The sequence below is a fragment of the Juglans regia genome, chromosome 15, assembly GCF_001411555.2.
Source record: "Juglans regia cultivar Chandler chromosome 15, Walnut 2.0, whole genome shotgun sequence".
Lineage (NCBI taxonomy): Eukaryota > Viridiplantae > Streptophyta > Magnoliopsida > Fagales > Juglandaceae > Juglans > Juglans regia.
Genome location: NC_049915.1, coordinates 19,237,846 through 19,259,871, shown reverse-complemented (window position 1 = coordinate 19,259,871; position 22,026 = coordinate 19,237,846). Strand labels below are relative to the sequence as shown.

The following is a 22,026-nucleotide window of genomic DNA, read 5'->3' as shown; positions in this document are numbered from 1 at the left end:
CGGTGGTTAGAGGTGGTGGCAATGCAGTTTGTTGGTCTGAAATGTTCGAAGAAAGAGACCAACACAGTTTGTTGGCCAAAAAATAAGACCTAGTTAATAATAACTAAAACTTTACTGTTCTCTCTTCTACTATCTTAGAATATGAAAAGAATTCTAAGCAGTGTTTTAAATTTCGTACCGTACCGATCGGTATGGCTGAAATTTTTCGTTTCTGCCGTCCGGCTGGTACAGGTATTATATCTGTTCCGTACCGGTTAAAATACCGGCCGTACCAACTATTTCGGACTAAATTTCGACTTGTACCGGCCAGTACCGGCCAATATTTCGGCCTGTATGTTTTTTTTTTTTTTTTCATTTTTTCAAATTACAAACTTATTTTTTAACCCCTAATTTAGACTAGACTATTTATAATTTATATATATATATTTATATATAATTTATTTATATATAGACTATTATTTTGAAATACAATTTATATATATAATTTATTTATATATCGACTATCCCGAAACGTTATCCCGAAACGCTATCTCGAAACGGTACTGGTACCGAAATATTTCGTTCCAGTGCCTTGACCGGTACGACGTCCGGTACGGTATTCAAAACATTGATTCTAAGAGCATTGACAATGGACTAACTAAATGTCAATGCAAGTCCAAACTTTTGCTAGATGTGAGAAAAAGTCTCCACATTGGACTAGCCAATGGTCCAAAACTTAAGACTTGATGAATAGTAAATCTTAAGTCATCTTCAAATATGGCTAGCTACTATTCACAATGGAAAGTAATATTTAATTATTTAATCACTTCCCTCTCTCTTTGAATGGTAAAATATGCATGGCAAGCACGTTATTTCTATTGATTGATAGAGTAGACACATTATTTCTACAAACCATGAATATCTAAAAAATATATAAATTGTATTTGCAAAAAAAAAAAAAAATATAATATTATTATTTTAACTTTATAATGGTTAGTCCAATGTGAACTCACCTAGTCAAAAATTAATATTATAGCCAAAAATTAAGATTCTAACCAAATTTTAGACTTAACAATGGCTAGACCATTACCAATGCTCTAAGAGATGTTACTTTAATTTAGAGGACTCATTTTTATGTGCATTAATGTTCTTGAAGAAACTCACTTAAAAATATTGAATTATAAACATTTTTAGAAGTAAATGAACTAGACTTCAACGTATTAAACACAATTAATTAAAAAAATATTAATTGATTGGAGACTAACACATAAAATAAAATCAGGAGCCGTTTGGATTAAAAAATACTCTTAATTCATTTTATTTTATTTTATTTTATTATTAAAATTTTCTCAAATTTTAATATAAAATATAATAAAAAATTTAATTTTTTCAAACCTCAAAATAATAATAATATTAAAAAATAATATTCTAATAATAATTTTTTAATTTTAAACTTTTATTTAAAATCATTTTCATTCTACCGAATCATAATATTTTAAAATTAAGTTAAAAAGTACAAAGCATTCTTAAAATAAAAAAAAGTAAAACGTTGACCAGATAAATCATGAAGCATCTTACAACCGACATCATGAATATTTGTTCATCTAATCTGGACCGTACATCACGAAGTTTGAAAAGATCGGACGGCAGGAAGGGTGGAAATCCAGATGCTCAGATGAACGTGTCGTAATATCCCCACATTTTCTCGTTCTTCTCGTCCCTTAACTTATAGAATATTAAACAAACAGAGATCTAAAACTTCCACAAATGCCAGTGAGTGAGAGAAATAGAGAGACAGAGATAGAGGCAGAGACAGAGTTCTAGAGAGAGAAAGCTAGGGAATTAGGTGGATCTAGATCTCTTCGGAAGCCATGGCGAGAGGACATCTCGCTCTTCACCGGTGGATCTGTCTGAGTCTAATGCTTTTCGTCCATGCTGCTCACTGCTTCTATCTCCCTGGTGTCGCTCCCCAAGACTTTCAAAATGTATGTGTTTATATATGTTCGTGTGTATGTATATGTGTGCTTGTGCTTGAATATAGGGTTCGATCTTGGATACCTTATTTTTGGATCTGTGTAGACTGCAAGTTGCTTGAGTTATTTTTTTTAAAGAGTATCTGGTGAAAATATATGCTTCTGTAATTGATTATTTTTTATTTGATTTGTATGAATATTTGGTGTTTGCCTTTGTTGTCAACTTAGCTACATTCATGTTAATGGATGTTCAATTGGTATGTAGATTGTTATTGCTTTCATTTCTTTGATTTTCTTTCCTCATGCAATGCTGCTTCTTGAGTAAGTTAGAGCAAGTGAAGACGGAAAATTTAAATTGTATTCGAGAATGATACGATTTGGCAGTCCATGGAGAAAAATGAAATAAAAAATGGATTAGAATTAAAAACAGGAATTCACATCAAGTGTATTTAGATAAAAAGATCAAAATTTGAATCTCGAACTTGACACTCAACATAAAGTTGCTTCATTTCTCGAAATAGGGATCTATAAGATCCTTTTTCTTGGGACATCCTCTTTGGAGTTTTCCAATTCCTCTATCTGTGTAGATTTAATCAGCTTAGGTACAGTTTGTATCTTGACTCCTGGGATTTATGGTGCCTCCTATAGGTGCCCTTATCAACTCCCAAGGTTTAGCGAAAGGGGGTTCCATAAGTGTAGATAAAGCATGCTCACCTTGAAACCCAATTATATTAATGAGAGTGAAGCTCAGATATACTTCAAGAAGCGTGAATACTCATGTATGTTTACATATATTTGATAAGAAAAGTCTATAATGGATGCCCAAAAGGCCGTTTTTGAGGCACTTTTGTGTCATATGAAACTGGATGCTCACTTTCACTGTGCTTGCCTGTTCTACTCCCACATTGGTAAATGTTTAATAGCGTTTATGAGGATCAATAAATCCTCCCATAGGTTTATCTTGTGCGCAGCATGTGTTCTCTATTTGGTGTAATTAGTTCTCCTGGTGTAGTTTTAAATATTTTGACAAATTACTTGTAAAAAGAAATTTATGTCAAATTACTTATTTTTTTTAATGTCAAATTGGTTGCAGGGGAATGACTTGAAGGTGAAAGTGAACAAATTGACCTCTACTAAAACTCAGCTTCCATATTCCTACTATTCTCTTCCTTATTGTCTTCCGGAGAAAATAGTTGACAGTGCCGAGAATCTTGGGGAAGTTCTTCGGGGTGATCGCATTGAAAACTCTCCATATGTGGTAAGTTAGATCTTTTGGGAAATTTATTTGTCCTCTCATTTAGCCTCTTGTGTTTGCTTGGTAAGCTGCTAAACAATTTTTTTTTTTTTGTTTCAGTTTCAAATGAGAGAACCGCAGGTGTGCAATATTGTATGTCGTCAAACTCTTAATGCAAAAACTGCAAAAGAGTTCAAGGAAAAGATAGATGATGAGTATCGAGTGAATATGTAAGGAAGTAGAGTATTGGAGTTTGAATGTGAATTATAATCGTATGTAGACGGCAATTTGCTAACTATATGGCATAATTTTTTTGATTGTCTTTGTCCTGTTTTTCAGGATTTTGGATAATCTTCCCCTGGTTGTACCTTTAAGAAGGCCTGATCAGGAGAATTCAATAGTCTATCAGCATGGCTTCCGTGTGGGTCTCAGAGGACAATATGTAGGGGTAAGTGCTTGTGCAATTACCATTCTTTTACAATCAAGCCAAAAATTTTACTAATGTGGTTCTATAAGCAATTTTGACTTTTTCGAAATTTAATTATTTGCAGAGCAAGGAAGAAAAGCATTTTATCCACAATCACTTGGCATTTACTGTAAAGTTTCACAAAGATCCAGTGACAGAATTATCAAGGATTGTTGGATTTGAGGTCAAACCATTTAGGTTGGAGTATTTGATTCCTTTCAATGTTATTTCTAATAATTTCTTACTTATCAAAAAAAATTTCTAATCATTTCTGATAATTCTCCCTTTGAGGTAGTTTATGCCTGTATAAAGATATTCTATTATTTTGATAAATACAGTGTCAAGCATGAATATGATGGTCAATGGAATGAGAAAAGCACCCATTTAAAAACCTGTGATCCCCAAGCAAAACGTACAGTTATCAACTCCGAATCCCCTCAAGAGGTTGAAGATAAGAAGGAAATAATATTTACATATGATGTTGAGTTTCAGGTCAGTTATCATACCTCATGAAGAAATTATTTTTTCTGCTGTCCATTGGCTTTATTATGATCTTCTCTGTATCTTGCTCCTTGTTTAATGTTGCAGGAGAGTGACGTGAAATGGGCATCTCGGTGGGATACCTATCTTCTGATGGCCGATGATCAGATTCACTGGTTCTCAATTGTTAATTCTCTGATGATTGTTCTTTTCCTCTCGGGCATGGTGGCTATGATCATGTTGCGGACACTTTACCGTGATATCTCAAAGTACAATCAATTAGAGACCCAAGAAGAAGCACAAGAAGAGACAGGATGGAAACTGGTGCACGGGGATGTTTTCAGGCCTCCTTCAAACTCAGACTTGCTCTGCATTTATGTCGGGACAGGAGTCCAGTTTTTTGGGATGATTCTTGTGACTATGATCTTTGCTGTCCTTGGATTCCTCTCCCCCTCAAACCGAGGTGGTTTGATGACAGCCATGCTCGTACTCTGGGTCTTTATGGGAATATTTGCTGGATACTCTTCCTCCCGTCTTTATAAGATGTTCAAGGGAACAGAATGGAAGAAAATCACTCTCAAAACAGCTGTCACGTTTCCTGCAACTGTCTTTACCGTTTTCTTCATCTTGAATGCTATAATTTGGGGCCAGAAGTCTTCTGGGGCAGTGCCATTTGGAACCATGTTTGCGCTGGTTTTCTTGTGGTTTGGCATCTCAGTTCCCCTTATTTTTGTGGGTAGTTATGTGGGTTTTAGGAAGCCCGCAGTTGAGGATCCTGTGAAAACCAATAAGATCCCTAGGCAGATCCCAGAACAGGCTTGGTACATGAACCCAGCATTCTCTATCCTAATTGGAGGCATACTCCCCTTTGGTGCCGTATTTATTGAACTCTTTTTCATCCTCACTTCAATTTGGCTGCAACAGTTTTATTACATATTTGGTTTCCTCTTCATTGTCTTTGTCATCCTTATTGTCACTTGTGCCGAGATTACAATTGTACTATGCTACTTCCAGCTGTGCAGCGAGGACTACCTTTGGTGGTGGAGGTCGTATTTGACTTCAGGTTCCTCAGCACTGTACCTTTTCCTCTATGCTGCCTTCTACTTCTTTACAAAGCTTGAGATCACAAAGCCAGTGTCTGGGATCCTGTACTTTGGCTACATGCTAATTGTCTCATATGCATTCTTCGTGCTGACTGGTACAATTGGTTTCTATGCTTGCTTCTGGTTCACAAGGCTCATCTACTCATCAGTGAAGATTGATTAATTGTTTTTCAAGTGATGATCGAGTGGCCGTTCGGTACTGGCCTGAGGAAGCACAGAGTTTCACTTGGGATGTAAAATCGTGGGGAATCCTTCTGAACTTACCAGTTGGGTTCAGTTTTGAATTTTAAATCACAGAAATTGTTATTATTGGTAGTCTTCCCTATACAGGTTCTTTGGCAGTTCTAGTTCTCACCCTTCTCCCCAAACCCCACGTCTTTGTTTTTTTTTTTTTTGTTCTCATTCTTATTGTTCTGTATTAGACATTTGAGGGTGGTGTTAAGCAATCCCCCGTCCAAAATGCTTATTTTCGAATGAAGAAGGAATTATTTTGTGTCAATGCTGCTGGTTGTTTCCTTGTTCTGCCATCCCTTCCCTCTGGATTCTTCACAATATTGTGGTCCGTATTTATACTGGCATCAACACGTTTTTTAGTATCTGCTTTACTTTGGAGCCAAATGATATAACTGCAAAGTAGTTAGAAGTGTATTCAGTTCAACCTCACAAGCCTTGGTGCTGGAGCACGTGTAATAACCATGGAATTGGCGGATTGATCACAATTCACAATCCTTATTCGTGACATGAGTAGGATCTCCATCATTTGCACACAGACTCTGTTTGTGCAAAAATGAAGGAATCTTTTAAACAAATCATGGATTCATGAGCGCTCAGGGTTTTCGCATGTATAAAGATCAATTATTGAGATTGAAAGGCTCGCTACTCTGTGCAACCAACAACGTTTTTCTTGAAGAGTAAATTTATTTACCATGAATTTTCTCATCATCCCATGATGTGGCATTAGATGATAGGTTCACAAGTGAAATATAATAAATAATTTTCAATCATCAAATGCCACATTATGAGATGACGAGAATTAGGATGATAAGTAGCATTACTCTTCCTCAAAAGTTTCTTAGCTTATTACCACTTGCCACCCTTCCATGTTCAATCAAAATATTTCATTCAACTTTATCTTTGCATGCCGCTAATTCATTTTAATCATGGGATATGGAAAAAGGAAAACTTGGTGACAGTTATTTCTGCAACAATATCTGGAATATGTAACCAACCACAAAGGCTTCGCAACAGGCTTCACCATGTCTGGCAGGCCTGAAGTTCAAAGTTCAATAGTCTCTTGCCTCCTAGATTTTGATGGAAAACGAGGAAGCAACTCAGGCATATACAGTTTTCTTCCCATCTCATCAAGACGAGGGCTATTCAAATATTGAATGCTTGCATTATAATACATTGTACTCGGTCCCTTTAAGCCAAGTAGGAAAAAACATTCAGCCATAAGCATAACAAACGAGTTATCTTACATCACAATTAACGCATCCCAAGTCACTCAGTATCATCAACAGCAAAATCAGGCTCTGGAGGCTTCTGCAGTTTCATCAACTCCCTAGCAGTCTTTGCATTCCGATTTCGATGAACGCCACGCAGTGCGTTTGCTGCAAACCTGGATGCTAAGAAAGTGGCACCAAGACTATACGAACCTCCACCAACAATGTTGCCAGTTCCTGCCAACTTTTCTGCCTTTTCTTCTTCTTCCTTGCGCTGAAGTTCCATATTCTTCCTCTTGGAATATCGACGCCATGCCGCTTGGACAAAGCATGCAGCCCAAGTTCTCCACTGCTGTGAATAGAAACGGAAGGTGTGCTGTACCTGTCTACTGTGAAGGCGCCTAAATTGACTTGCCACAAATTTTAACTCTTCAGCAATTAGGGCGAAAGCCTCAACCTCTGTTATAGCTTTCACTGTCCGAGTAGAAGATGGGAGGTTAGATCCTGATTTGGGATCCAGTGCCCAGGTCAGAAGCTCCTCCCCACAGAAATCACCTTCCTTCAGAAAACTGCGGTTGAAAAACCCACTCCTACCACCATCAGTGGTTACACTCTCAAGGCGACCACGTATGATAAAAAGCATCTCATCAACTGGATCTCCTTCCCGGACAATGTAAGTACTCTCTGTGAATAAACATGGTTTAAGTCGCTCACAAATGGCATCGAGCAACCTCTCATCCATGTTCTCAAATAGAGGAACCTAAAATTACCAGCAAAACAATTAGACATTTACAAAACCAGATGCCGCAGCACCAATAACAGAAGCCATTGGAAACCGCAACAAGTACAGATCCTATGGAGAGATGACAGACAGATACCAAGTTTTCAAGAACATAATGCCCTTATATGAGTCGGGAAACAGTAAAAGATACAGGTCAACTAAAGAAAGCCCTTATAAAATTACCTAAGGTCATGAATTAATTGAGAAATTATCAGCTTCTGGATCTTTGTGATGCAAGCAAAAAGTGTTGTGCTATAAATTTTGGGTTTCATATGCTTTGCAAAAAAGTATATGATCCTTGTTTTTTCAGTTTTAGTAAGGATAAAATTATCGAAATGTTTGGTTATAAGGTATACATATAAATAAATACCCTCACAATAAAAAGGATAGATACATGAATAAAAAAGGTTGAGAAATTTACCCTCCTCACTAAAGCAAGACAGAGATGTCGCTTGATATCTCTTCTAAGATCTTTTGGTAGACTCTGAACCAAAGTCTCTTCATCCACCCCGCGTGTTTCCAACCACTTGTACTGATCATAACGTCTAACCCGCTCCCTAAGTTCCTGTGGGAGCAAGCGATGATGCATCCACTGTTCTGAGTCACGCCTTTTAACCCTCATCTCCTCTAGCCTAATAGTAAGCGACTGAAGATAGGTCTGCCATAATAGCACAAAGTCCAGAATTTCAAATTCTGCTTGTCATGCCATAGTCTCCTTTACCACAGAGGTAAGATTTCAACCAAGCATGCATTTAGAGAGAATATAAAGGAAACTTGTGTCCACAATATAAAAAAACTTCACTCCTCCCCCCCTTTCTCTCTCTAAAATAAAAATCCAAGGGAAAAAAACAGGGAGCAAATGCACTAGATAGCAGAGCTTGGTCAACGAAGATTATAACTACTACATGAGGTTAGCCATGCAATTATCTTTCACATTCAGCTCTTGTTGTAAAGTTCATATCTTCTGTTCATCTCTCAAAGAATGGATTTCATTGAACAAATCAAGGATGCCTATATATGAAAATGCATAACTACCAAAAACTTCAATATACTCTGAAACCAAGAAAACCAAGATATGATTTTATCAATTTGTACCCTTTTTAAAAAATAAATGTTTCCAAGTTTACCTGCATGTTGCCAATCAGAAGCGCAAAGAGGATGAGTCCAAGTATGGCTAGTGCTATGGAAAATATAACCTCCCCAGGATAGGTGCTGGTTTGAAGTCCCTGGCCAAGTGTACTATAGGAAAACCAAGGAAAATATATTCAAAGTGTGGAAATCAATTATCAGGATTTCTTACAACGAAAAGCTTAATTATAGTTATAGTTTCAGTTATAATCAAAATCAGTGGATGAGGAATTAAGGTTGCATTTTTTACTAACTATTGAAGTTTAGGTATATAAATAGGCTGGGAACCTTAAGTACAAGTGATTAACTGACATATCTATGGCAAAATAAACATTCACACAAGCAATTCAACTCAAGTTCGAAAATGTTGCCTCGTTGAATAGATTGCATTATGCCGAATGGATAACCTTAACTCTGTATGTTTGGTTAGAAACTGAAAAAAAAATGTGACACACAGATATATAGAAATGCACAAAGAGAGATGCAAGAAAGAAAGTTATTATAAATAATTAAAGGAGCTAGAGCTATAAATTAACTCACAAATTTACTCATAAAAAAAATAAAAAATAAATAAATTACCTCACAAATTGATGAGAAACTTCTGTCATACAGAATGTTGGAAAGTAACTGATTTTATAAGAGGGAGATTACGGTCCTTTCTATATTTTTCCAAAAGCCCAAACAGATAATCATGGCCATTCCATCAACTAATTTCAACTAAAAGGAATTAACTGAAATAAACCGAAAGGCTGGGAACCCATCACAGTGCACTACTACAATGGCATATAGCCTGAACAGTTGCATACTAAAAGATCTAAAATAAACGGAGTAATCTTCTATGCCATCACTATATCATCTACTATTTAAAACTTACCAGCTAGTATTATGTATACAAAAACATTGACTACTAACAACCATATAAATTTGTAAACCTCTCAGATGGACTCTCATCCAGACGATGGAATATATCCCATATGAACTCACTTTGGCCTCTTCTAGTGGATATGCAGTGGTACCTAGCAAATAACTAAAACAAGAGATCTATAGCGCCCAGATGGCAAGAGTGTGGGAAAAAATGCCATTTGGATGTATAAATGTAAAAGGAAGTGTGCAACCTCAAGTGCTTATAATCCAATTTTTCCCAGTATAAGATTTATGGGGGATCAATGAATATACATGACTGGTAACTATCAAAAAAAGAATATACATGACTAGAGAAATATGAGCAGTGGCAGAACACCATTACTAATATGTGATTTTAAGTCACTTCGGTATAGAATTGGCATTAATAATCTGAAAGGACACAAGCAAATTTCCAACAAGTGAAATCCAAACTGAAACTAACCTGCACCAGGCAAAATAAACAAAGTCTCCTGTTTATACAACTTGTAGATGGAAAATTGAAAAATTAACATACCTTAAATTCTGTAGCCCCCACCATAAACAGTAACAGTATTTAGAGACAAACTTCATGGATGAGACAACCTTATATGCATTTTCAAAGATTCCATAATCAAATTGTGAGTCATCACCGACGAAGCAACTTGAATTAAGCTGAGAATGCCATAAACTCTGTCCCAAGGTTTGCTTGCTGCAATACAAGGATCCCTTACAAGTTTCATCACCGGAACAAGCGTCCTGCCAGCATGCATCAATGCGTTCTATAGCTAACAGGTACCAGAATGCCCCAACTATCTGCAAAGATTAAAAATAGATAGAAAATGTGTCATAGAAACGTGAGAACATAAATGTGAGAAATTAAATAGGATTGAAGATGCTTTTTTGAAATGAAATCATTTAACAAAAAAGTAATTAGGTACACATGAAGTTATTAAAGCTAAATTTCAGATGAAATGAGATTATTTTCCTTCTTTGATAAGATCTCATTGAAAGAAACGAGAAAAAATAGAAAAAAGAAGAAGAAAACCATTTGGGCACATAAGAAGGGTACAAAATATTCCAACAAATGCACAATCTGAACTCAGCAAGTTGGCAACTATAGAAAGGAAGAAGAAACCACCAAAGGCTACGATCCAGTCATATTTGGAGTTTACATGTGCAATATCAATCCACTACATTGAACTATTTGTAGTTTAAGCTGAAAGAAAATGAAATTAAGGGGACTTGCAACAAATTGCAGCCGATCTGCAACCTGTACCCGCTGTTTTACCGAGCATTGTATCCACATAGCGGCCTCATTTCCCATGGAAAAGCATTTGGTAAGCGACCATCTTTGCTTGGGAGGCAATTTTAGGGAAAATCCTAATTGGATAACATAAGGAAACACCAATTTACAGTGATAAACTGGTGCTGCATTTGTAAGAGGATGAGGAAACGATTTATCCCTTAATACATTGTGCAGTAGCTAGTACTCTATGGAAAGAGTTTTCAACCTTTTTGGGTTGAGTTGGGTGATACAATAACTGGTAATGGGCCTTCTTCTTTGGAGGAACAGTTTGTTTTGTAGCCTTTTCAGTGAAACTATGTGGGCTTTGATCCCAATTTGTTTATTTTGGTGCATTTGAAGGGAGAGGAATGCTCTTAGTTTCGAGAATTGCAAGAAGAATATGGAGTAGCTACAGGAATCTTTCTTCAAACCTCTTTTTGATTTTTTATGTAAGTAATTATTCTTTATTAATAAGCACAAATGAGCAACTCAAGTAAACAAGAAATCTATAAGAAACGCCTAGCTTTTTAATGACAAGGAATTCCGGAGACTGTGCGAACGCAATATGTTTTTCAACCCTGGACTTGTGTAACGTGTCCCCATCACACGGATCAGGTAAATCATTGGCTTTTTACCAATGGGATGTGGTCCCTAGAAATTGTTTGCACCTAAGGGTTCGAAACCTTAGACCTAGAGGGAGCATACCCCTAAGACCAAGGGCCTTACTACTTGAGCCAACCCCTAGGGGTTGCAAAAGAAATGCCTAACTAAGAGGACCAAATCTCTTTAACATTGAATGGCAACATCTTCAATTTTCTGGCTTCATCTTCTTGGAGTTTTTTATTTTTTTTCCAAAACTTCTTAGTCTTTCTACCTAGATGCTTCTATACCTCCTTTGTACTTGGTAGTGCCTTTTGATCATTAATAAAATTGTCTTGCTTATAATTGCAACAGATTGATACATGGGAGTATAATGACCAAACTTTTTGAAACAATGTTCAATCTGTAGTTTGTTTAACGAAGAAATCAACACTCCACAAATTTAAGATTTGGAAGGGTTGATACACCACAAAACCAAATCTTTTGGAGAAGGATGCAAACTACGGGGTTGTTATCTTGACATGGGCTGTTTAATCTTTATTTAGAGACTAATATGTTCTCAACTAACATAAATGTCTCTAATAGTTCTTGGCAAATCTCCTTGGCTATCCATTCGAGAACCATCTCTTTGCTACATTGGATGTGAATCAATCCCCTTTCTTTTGCCTTCTTTATTTGACAAACCATGACAGCTTTAAGCCTCATTCCCGGCTTTTGCTTTAACCTTCATAGTTTCATGAATACTGTTGACTCTGTTCTACATATTTCAAATTACAATTGATCGAAATACTTCATAAATTTAAAGCAAGAAATCAACTGTTGATGTTTCCCATATCATGAATATTTACCTGGTTGAAAAGAATGAGCTTTTGTCATTTTACCAACTTTATTGGTTTTAGCTGATATTAAATGTTTGAAAAAATTGAATGAAAGGGATTCGACACATGCTTGTTACCATGGTATAAGCCAAGAAAAAAAACTTGTTACTAGAGCTATTTTCCCGTAAATAAATTTATATAAATAAGGCTAAAACCGGGTTTCAGGAATAGTTCATGCACAAGAAACCTATAATAGCAAGTAAGGTATCATCTACATTTTGTCCACATAGAGGTGGACTTCAACTAAGCTAAAACAATACCGAACCAAAAAAGGAACTTACATGACTAGCGAGCATGTACAATAGCAAGTAATATGCAGCACCTGCCCAAGCAGTTTCAACAAAGACACCTGCTGTCCTTTTGAGTTCTGAAGTTAAAGGTAATATTCGAAGAAATCTGGGAACATATTGAAGCAAGACAATGAAAAACAGGGCCTGTTTTGTAGCCATTACATCTGAACCATCTGACCTCTGAAGAAATCTCCAAACCACAATCTGCACAGTTTTGAGAAATAAGAAAAAAGATTTATTCTAGATGGCTAACACCTGGAAATCTTTAAGTAGGGCATTATAATTCCAACAGACTTTTCAGGACTCTATTGAAATCTACTCTTGTGCATCTAAAAACAGGAATAAAAAGCATCTAATATGGACATCAAATTCGCTGGATGTGAACAACCAATCATGAAATCGGGGCCAACAATTCCAGCCACATCTTGGCTGAGAACTCTGGTGATGAGATCATATGTGCATCTAGGCCTGCAAAAGGGACTATATACCATTTAATTTTGGGTGTTTAAAATGTGAGAAACTGCATATTTTTGGAGTGTCATGTCTTAAACATCCATCTCAAAAGCTTAACCCATTGAATGCAGAAGCCTAACAGGCATATAAATCAATTATGACTCTCAAATATGTGACTTTTCTAACACCCTCTCACGCCGGAGGCCCAATAGAAACAGCAGCACAGACAAACAGGATCAGCTGAAACACAGAACAACAGGTCTAGCAACTGCAGTCAAACAAAACTCAACCACTGTTATACTTCTCTTAACAAAAGAAATAGACAAGATGTTAATCAGCAAAAGCAAATATTTTCAAATAATATTTATTAAGTTTCCAACAGTTCACCCCTCTGGTAATCTCTTACACTCTTTTTTTATGAGGATCTCTTACACTCTAGAATACCTCTCTATTCTATTTATAGAATAGAGTAGGGAGATGATGCCATTATTAACATGCAAAAATACATGGGAAAAATAATAATTACTTAACAATTCATAAAACACTTCATTAGAAAACTGAAAATGCAAATCATTTTGGTATGACTGCAATAGAAAATAAAAGGAACACCGTTGAGTAATGATGATACACTACATATTTGAGATGGAAATAACTTTTTCGTAAGTATAGTTGACATGGAAATCATAAAGAACAACAGTCAGCTTAACTAATTTTGATACATTTGGCACTACATTTGTAACATGTCCATAACATATAAACAAAGATGAAAAATGTGCCCAAATTTAAGAGCCAGAAGTATATGAATGAGGTGGAACCATGCAGCCTAGTGCATAAATAAATGGTATCTGAGTAGTGTGAACATTTAAACCTGTGGTAGGGGTAGCACAGAAAGAAAATCAACAATAAAGTACTGCCGCAGGTATCGTCGGGCTATTTGTGCAGGATCAATCACAAGTTCACCCCGTCCAAAAACCCGAGAGGATGGGGCAATGTAAGCTGTTCGGAATTGGAGAGCCATGCGAATAAGATGGAAAGCGTCAACAATTGTCCGCAATGTAGTCACTGTGATCGCCAACTTTCTGTCTATACCCATGCAATCTGATGATTGATTAACAACAGGAAGATAATAAAAAAGGGGATCCACTGATACAGCCAAAATACATGATATTACAGAGAGTCTATTCCAAAAAAGGAGGAATTTGTCTTGCGGATCAAATATCTTCTTCTCTGAAACTTTAAGATCTTCTGGGAACACTCCCCGAGAAACCCCAAATCTAAGTGATCGACCAATCAATTTAAGTCCTTCAGATCCCTTTCTCATTCCTCTCTTAAATGATCTAGATGTTCCATCTCTTGCATGAGCAGTACGGCGAAAGCCCTCAACATCAAATCCACATCTATTCACCCCAGTATCAGAAGACGATGATAATGTAGAGTCCAAGTCATCCAACCTGAAAAATAAAAATACAGGGCCTTCATGCAGAAAATAAGATACTTTCTATAGTGTAGCGGCTAAAAAAATGTAGCTCATACAGCTCATATACTATCCGTTTCTCTCCTTTCCCTGTTAGGACCAAGAATCCTGTATGGATACAACCTAAAAATATATATACCCAGTTGAGATGTGATCTGATTGAATCGAAATGCCCAGACATCAGCCTTAAGTTTTCATCGCATTAAATAGAGGGGAAATAAAGCTAGCATCAGAGTAGGGGACAATAACCCTGCTTCTTGAAATCAATTACAATCCTTTGTGTGATTGAAGCAACATACAAGAATTTTTTTGTTACTAGAATTGTATCTAATTCAGTGAAAACAAGATCAAAACATATATACTCGGGAGAAAAAGAGTAACAAAAGTTGTATAATGTTAAAGCCATAAACGGTAGAAAACTATTGAATTGAAAAGAAATTTTGAAGTTTCAAATTTCATTGAAACATAAAGCCTTGCACACATCCTATGAGTTGTGAAATTTTGGATAAACCTGAACATAGTTCATCAAATAAAATGACAGATAACATGCAATAAATCGCAAGACATCATTAAATTGAAGCAGTTACATTCTAAAAATAAGGGACTCATTTGATTCTTTAAAACAATTAAAGTAATAATCAGAGCAAATGTGACATCTTCCTCAACTTCAAATTTGAATAATATATGTGAAAGAAAGCAATGAATTTTACTAGAAATTGAAAAAACAACAGAGCTAGAAAAGATTATCTCTACCATCATGATTCGTGCATAATCTTTGGCCAACTACAGAAATAACTGGGAAAAAAAATTTGGGGAGGGGGAGGGCGCACCCAGCAATGTCATAACATAAAACTTGCAAAAACCTAGTAAACATAAACGTATAGACAGCTTAACTTTCTTCTCCTCCACAATTTTACTATCATAATAGTGCGAAGAACTATATTTCATACCTGACAAACTTCTCGCGTTGGCCACCCATGTATTGTGTTTTGTAATCGCGATCCATTCTTCACAATTGAATACATAAAACCATCTGCAACCAACAAAATAACTCATATTAAAATGCAAAATTTCTTATTACTTATCCAATCCAAAAAAAAAAAAATTAAAATGCAAACCAATCAGCAACAAATCAATCGGATCAGCGCAGATGCTTGGACTTTAAAAGGGATCAGCAACAAGGTTGAATGGAATATCATTTTTAAAAGGGACGTTAATGATTGGGAAGTGGATGAAGTTAAGGCTCTGCTGGTTAAACTCTACAGCTCAAAGTTGGTGCTAGAAAGAGAGGATAGAATGGTGTGGATTCCTGCTGGAAATGCTATATTTTCAGTTTCTACTTATTACAGAATTTTATCAAGCCAAAGTAGTTGTGTTTTTCCTTGGAAAAGTATATGGAAAGTGAAAGTTCCCTCTAAGGTTGCTTTTTTCTGTTGGGTGGCTTCTTTGGGCAAAGTATTGGCTACTGATAATCTTAGAAGAAGAGGTATGTTTATTGCTGATTGGTGTGTCATGTGTAAAAGGGATGGAGAATCTGTAAATCACCTTTTTCTTCACTGTGAAGTGACAAGATTCTTGTAGAATGAGGTTTTGAGTTGGACAGGATTACATTGGGTAATGCCTAGAGAAGTGGTGGATTTATTGGTAGGGTGGAAGGGTTTGAAGGGCGGCAAGAAGGCGGTGAGGGTTTGGAAGATGATTCCTCTTTGTCTTATGTGGTGCATTTGGCTTGAAAGAAATGGGAGATGCTTCGAAGATAAAGAACGCCCTTTGGGAGATCTTAGGGATTTTTTCTTGAGTACATTGAGTTCTTGAGCTAAAGCTTTTGTAATGGTGGATTATTTTCTGCATCTGTTTTAGTTTTCTGGTGTCAGTTTCTTTTTGTTTTTGGAAGTTGTAGGTGTTTCCTTCGTATACGTCCTGTGTACTTGGGCTTATGCCTATTTCTTTGAATAAAATTATTACTTATCAAAAAAAAAAAAAAAAAAAAGATGCTTGGACTATATGATAAAGTTATTACCAAGCAGCCAGCCATACAGGCATACTCTCAACTTCTGTATCTAGTGATGACCTAAGAATTCCAAGCTAATTACAGTATTGAGTTGATGCAAGTACCACATACATATACCTGGAGAAATAAGAGAGACTGAAAATGGAAACGAAAACTTTTCTAAGAATCTTATCTCTCCCAAATAATGTTTCAGAAGTCCACACAACCTATTTGTTTGATAGATTACCGCATCAACAGAGAGCATCCAGTTACCAAATGAGAAATATGGCTTTAGTTCTCATACGTTACAAGTGTCAAAATCAAATGAAGTTAGCTAGCCAACCAGTAAAAGCCAAAATTTACTTTCTCCCTTTTATGCAAAGTCAAACTCATTTAGCATTCACACTAGATAGTCCTAATTAACATTTTCACATGCTTTCTATCCAATTTACAATTTATCCCTACAGTCACCGATCATATTGTGCTACTTAAACTCATTCCCAATAATTACGAGAAAATAATCACTTAGAATGTACTTTTTCTAGGAACAAAATCCAACTTTTGTCCCTCAACAAAGGAATTTTTTGAGACACCAGGTTACCGTCATTCTCTCAACCAACTAGCCAGCGCCTAAGCCAAAAGTTCAAAAACATTCCACCAAGCTAATAGGCCTATGGTATTCTCTGCTCAAGCCACCACTTTGTTCAACAGAAGAATGAAAAGCAGCATTCAAAATTTTCCCAGAAAACTACTACATGATTCCATTCTTCACCAGCAGCCTATCTAAAAAATGTCTAATTATCCCATCGTCCAATGACACACTCTCCTCATCTATTAGCTAAAAAGGAAGTAAATGAACATAAGGTCTCCACAAAACCGAAAATGTATAAAGATTCTCCTATGAGATGTCTAAATAACCCATTGTCTAACAACTCACTATTCTCATTTATCAGCAAATCCACACAAGGTCTCCGCAAAACTGAAAATGTATAAAGAGTCTCATAATATTGTATATCCCTTCCTTTACATAATTCTTCTCATCTAAGAAAACGGTAGTTTCCATTTCCAATAAAGTTAGCTCTTTTATGTGCAGGATAACAAAATTTGTACTTCTACCTCTATCTTCAAGCCAGATGGCCCTCAATTATTCTTTGTCCACAGACTAGATAGTGTGGACAACGCATGAATTGGGTAAAGCAATTGCACAAGATCTAGTTTAAATGACCACCTATGTGCTCATGCACCTAGTCCATCAGCAAGGACACAATATAACATGCTAGGATTTGGGAAACAATGACCTGGATAAATGACCATATCTTTATAAGCACCAAACTGCGATATTGCAACACCACATTTCATCCCTGGCCACTTGCAGATCCAGATTCTCCAATTGCAATAAGAAGCATAACTTTTTTTTTTGATCGGTAATCAAAGATAATATATTCATAAAAATAGGCATAGCCCAGGTACACAGGAAGTATACATGAAAACACACCTAACTAGAAGAAACAATAGAAAGAAGGAGATCATGGACACTACGTCCGTTACAAACTATAGCCCCCGCCCATAGGAACAATGTCTTAAAAAAGAAAACTTTAAGCTCGTCCCTAGTTCTCTCTTGATCATCAAAACATCTAGCATTTCTCTCCCTCCAAATGCACCAACACAGGCATATTGGTACCAATCTCCAAATTGCCGCTACCTGAAAATCTCCGTGTAGTCCTGTCCAGCTAGCGAGGAAATCCACCAATCTCCAAGGCATAACCCAAGACAGTCCGACTCTTAAGAAAACATCATCCCATACAGCCTTAGCCACCTCACAGTGTAAAAGCAAATGATCGACAGACTCCCCTTGCTTCTTACACATACAACACCAATCTAGAATAATGACCCGTCGTTTCCTCAAATTATCAATGGTAAGAATCTTGTCCAAAGACGCTGACCAGACAAAGAAGGCTGCTTTTGAAGGAGCTTTCGTCTTCCATATACTCTTCCACGGAAATATAGACAAACCGGGGTTCGTAAGCTTTTGATAAAAGGAACTGACCGAGAAGATACCTTTCTTAGAAAGATTCCAATACAACTTATCACCGGAGCCTCCTGGAATACTTACAGAATATAAAGCCGCAAAAAACTCCGTAAAAGACTCCAATTCCGAGTCATGGGCTGCCCTAATGAAGTCAATATTCCATTGAGGGGTGCCATTTGCTGAAGAATAAAGAAGGGCAAGCGATGCCTCCTTATCTCTTGCAAGTGCAAAGATGGTAGGAAAAGTATCTCGTAGACAATGGTTACCACACCATATATCAAACCAAAAACGGATACGCGAACCATCGCCTACAACAAAAAGTTCCTGTTCACGGAATGTCCCCCAAAAACTCCTAATGTTTTTCCATAAACCCACTCCATAAGTGCCTCGAACCTCATTCGAATACCATCCTCCCCAAGCTTCCCCAAACTGAGAAACTATGACCTCCCTCCAATAAGCCTCTCTTTCATTTTGGAACCTCCACAACCACTTACCCAAGAGGGCTTGATTGAATTTCAGCAAGTGGCGAATCCCCAAACCTCCCCCAGAAATTGGGGTACAAACTGTAGACCAATTAACCAGGTGGAATTTGAACTCTTCCCCCAAACCGCTCCATAAAAAATCCCTTTGTAACTTATCAATTCTATTAGCCACCTTTGTAGGAAGCGGGAACAGAGACAAGAAATAGGTGGGTAAGTTAGAGAGAGTGCTTTTAATCAAAGTCAACCTACCACCTTTCGACAAGTAAAGCCTCTTCCAAGCAGCCAATCTATGCTCTACCCTTTCGACTACATCATTCCAAATCCTTTCAGATTTAAAAGAGGCACCCAACGGTAAACCAAGATACTTCATAGGAAGAGAAGATATCTTACAACCCAAGGTAGAAGCAAAACTTTCCACATCGGGGACGACCCCCACTGGCACTATTTCCGACTTAGCGAGGTTAATGCTCAATCCTGACACTACCGCAAAGCAAAGGAGTAACGCCCTCAAGTCTAGGACTTGACCGAGGTGTGCACCACAAAAAATAAGTGTGTCATCAGCAAATAACAAATGAGAAATGTTAAGAACACCATTCCCTACCGAAAAACCTTGGAGTAACCCACCATCCACCATCCCCTCAATCATCTTACTGAGAGCTTCCATGACAAATAAAAAAAGTAGAGGGGAGAGCGGATCTCCCTGTCTCAGGCCTCGAGAGGAGTTGAAGAAACCCACCGGAGAGCCATTTACCAAGATGGAGAAACGAGCTGAAGTGATACAAAATTCTATCCATTTCTGCCATTTCCCCCCAAAACCACATCTTTCAAGTAAATAAAGAATGAACTTCCAGTTGACATGATCATAAGCTTTCTCCATGTCTAGCTTGCAAAGTAGCCCAGGCTCTCTAGACTTAAGCCGACCATCCAAAACTTCATTTGCAATAAGAACCGAGTCAAGGATTTGTCTACCTTTGACAAACGCATTTTGCGGCTTCGAGATTAATTTTTCCACCACCGAGCTTAGTCTATTTGCTAACACTTTGGAAAGAATCTTGTACATCCCGTTCACGAGGCTAATGGGGCGATAGTCCCTCACATCCCTAGATCCCACCTTTTTAGGAATGAGGGCTAAAAAGGTGGCATTTAGGCTCTTTTCAAAACTAGCATTAGAGCAATAAGAAGCATAACTATCAAAACTTAACAAGAAAGTTCCTTGCCAATGACAGGTAAAGTAAAAAGTAGGCTAATAAGCTGCAACACCAATGAGAACAAGCAATCATGAATCGTCTACTACATCTCAATTGGCCAAGGACAATCTCACTTCTTGAGAAACCCTTCTTCCACAATCGTATACCAATCACTCAAATCAATCGCCTAAGCACCCATCATTTGATCAAATCATTATGATTGATATCCTTCTAGTTTGGTTATTTCCAAACTTATAGCACTTGCTGGTGCAACTCATCATAAAAAATAACTCCAATTTTTTACACTCCCTCTTAGACCCTCAGATGGCTTTAATATTAGTAGCAGCGCACTTATCTAGAAGCCAAAACTATTTTTATTAACACCCATTTTGCTGCCAACTAAGCTACCAAACCGCATCAGATTTCATCCTCTTCAGTGATCTTATCAACTAAAAAGCCGAAACTTTTACAAGATAATTTCCAAGAAACTCAAATTAACTTGATTCCGCCACTTTTTATCTTTTTGGTACCAAAAATCTATCCATGCTAACACTGCAGCACACAAAACAGCCACTTCAATACAATAAATATCAATCGTATGCTGACAAATCCGATTTCTTAGCTTCCCAATTCCTAAAAGCATAAGCCAGTATTGGCTCTAGCGTTGACGGTCGGATTTCATGAATTGTATCTAGAAGGAAAAGGAGAAGGCATCAACATGAGTGATTATGACCAAAAAACTCAAAACATAGGATTAAGAATATGTTGTTCCAAACCTCCAGATTCCCAAAACAGCTCCAAAATCTACAACAAAATAACGCTCACCCAATACGCAACGTTCAAAACTCGAAATCCGATGCAAAATTCTATTTTCAGAAAAACTACATATGTAAGCAAAAACACACATATCTATATACGGTAGCAACTGTGATTGGATAGAAAAAGACATACAGTGTATCTGTTGAGCTAAATTACTTCATCGTCTGAGCTGGTAAGAAATAGTTCGATCGAGAGAGAGAGAGAGATATTTTCCCGAGAAAAAAATGGAGGAAAAGGAAAGTAGTGGAGTCAAGGATTTTCAATCCAAGTGAGAAATTACTGCATCGGCCTCTATATCCGTTGTTTCCGGGGTAGTATGGTTGGTGCTAACTGGCAATGTCTCAGGGTCTGGTTTTTACGGTTCCTGTTATTTGTTCTCGCAGTTAAATTCCAATTTGACCATTCAGTAGCCGGCGCCGCGTAGTCAGATGTAATATGTGAAACCATGTAGGAAAAATGCTAACTTTGCAATTTTATTGACGTAATCCTACGCGGTGACGTGTTAAATATTAAAATGTATAAAATTTTTAAAATTTATGTTAAATATAAAAATATTGATAAAATAAATCAGTAATGTTAGACACAGTTGTAAAATATCTAAGTTTATGCGATCCTTTTCATAAAAAGTGAGGTTTAATATTAAAAATATTTTTTTATATATATAGGTTCTGTATTTACTAATTTTTATCAAAGGAATTACGCAGCGCTTATTTACTTTACGCTTAAAAATATCAAATTCAAAAAAAAAAAAAAAAAAAATAGTTGTTGATATATTTTATGGGAAAGACAGAAAAAGAAAAAGTATTGGTCAAACTCGATCAAGGATGACCAAGGAAGTTTGAATCGAACAAGGAAATAATTTGGCAATAATTTGGTAATATCCTTCAAAGAATAATGTTGTTGATTTTATCAACAGCTGCATCGGATATGTAACTCCTTCAACTTTGTTTAGCCGGCAGATTTTCTTTTCTTTTATTTTTTTGGAAAATGTAAGTAATTCTTTAAAATTAGAGATTTCTTAATTTTTTTTTGTCACGACTTGTAGCCTTAAATAATAATAGGAATTTTTTT

The 22,026-nt window shown here is 36.6% G+C and overlaps 2 protein-coding genes across 2 annotated transcripts; one reads left to right on the top strand and one right to left on the bottom strand.

Moving 5' to 3' along the window:
* Positions 1-1,727: 1,727 nt before the first annotated feature.
* On the top strand, positions 1,728-5,734 carry LOC108993212 (transmembrane 9 superfamily member 8-like). The gene is made up of 7 exons (XM_018968043.2): positions 1,728-1,964; positions 3,046-3,210; positions 3,307-3,416; positions 3,526-3,634; positions 3,738-3,850; positions 3,991-4,144; positions 4,241-5,734. Exons 1-7 carry the CDS (start codon positions 1,851-1,853, stop codon positions 5,396-5,398), a joined length of 1,923 nt encoding a protein of 640 aa, XP_018823588.1. The 5' UTR covers positions 1,728-1,850; the 3' UTR covers positions 5,399-5,734.
* A 780-nt stretch (positions 5,735-6,514) lies between these two features.
* Positions 6,515-21,306, bottom strand: LOC108993172 (probable cyclic nucleotide-gated ion channel 5). The gene is made up of 8 exons (XM_035685735.1): positions 21,088-21,306; positions 15,399-15,481; positions 13,843-14,425; positions 12,513-12,725; positions 10,004-10,281; positions 8,586-8,697; positions 7,880-8,116; positions 6,515-7,437 (listed from the first exon to the last, which is right to left on the bottom strand). Exons 2-8 carry the CDS (start codon positions 15,452-15,454, stop codon positions 6,736-6,738), a joined length of 2,181 nt encoding a protein of 726 aa, XP_035541628.1. The 5' UTR covers positions 15,455-15,481; positions 21,088-21,306; the 3' UTR covers positions 6,515-6,735.
* Between the last annotated feature and the right edge of the window lie 720 nt (positions 21,307-22,026).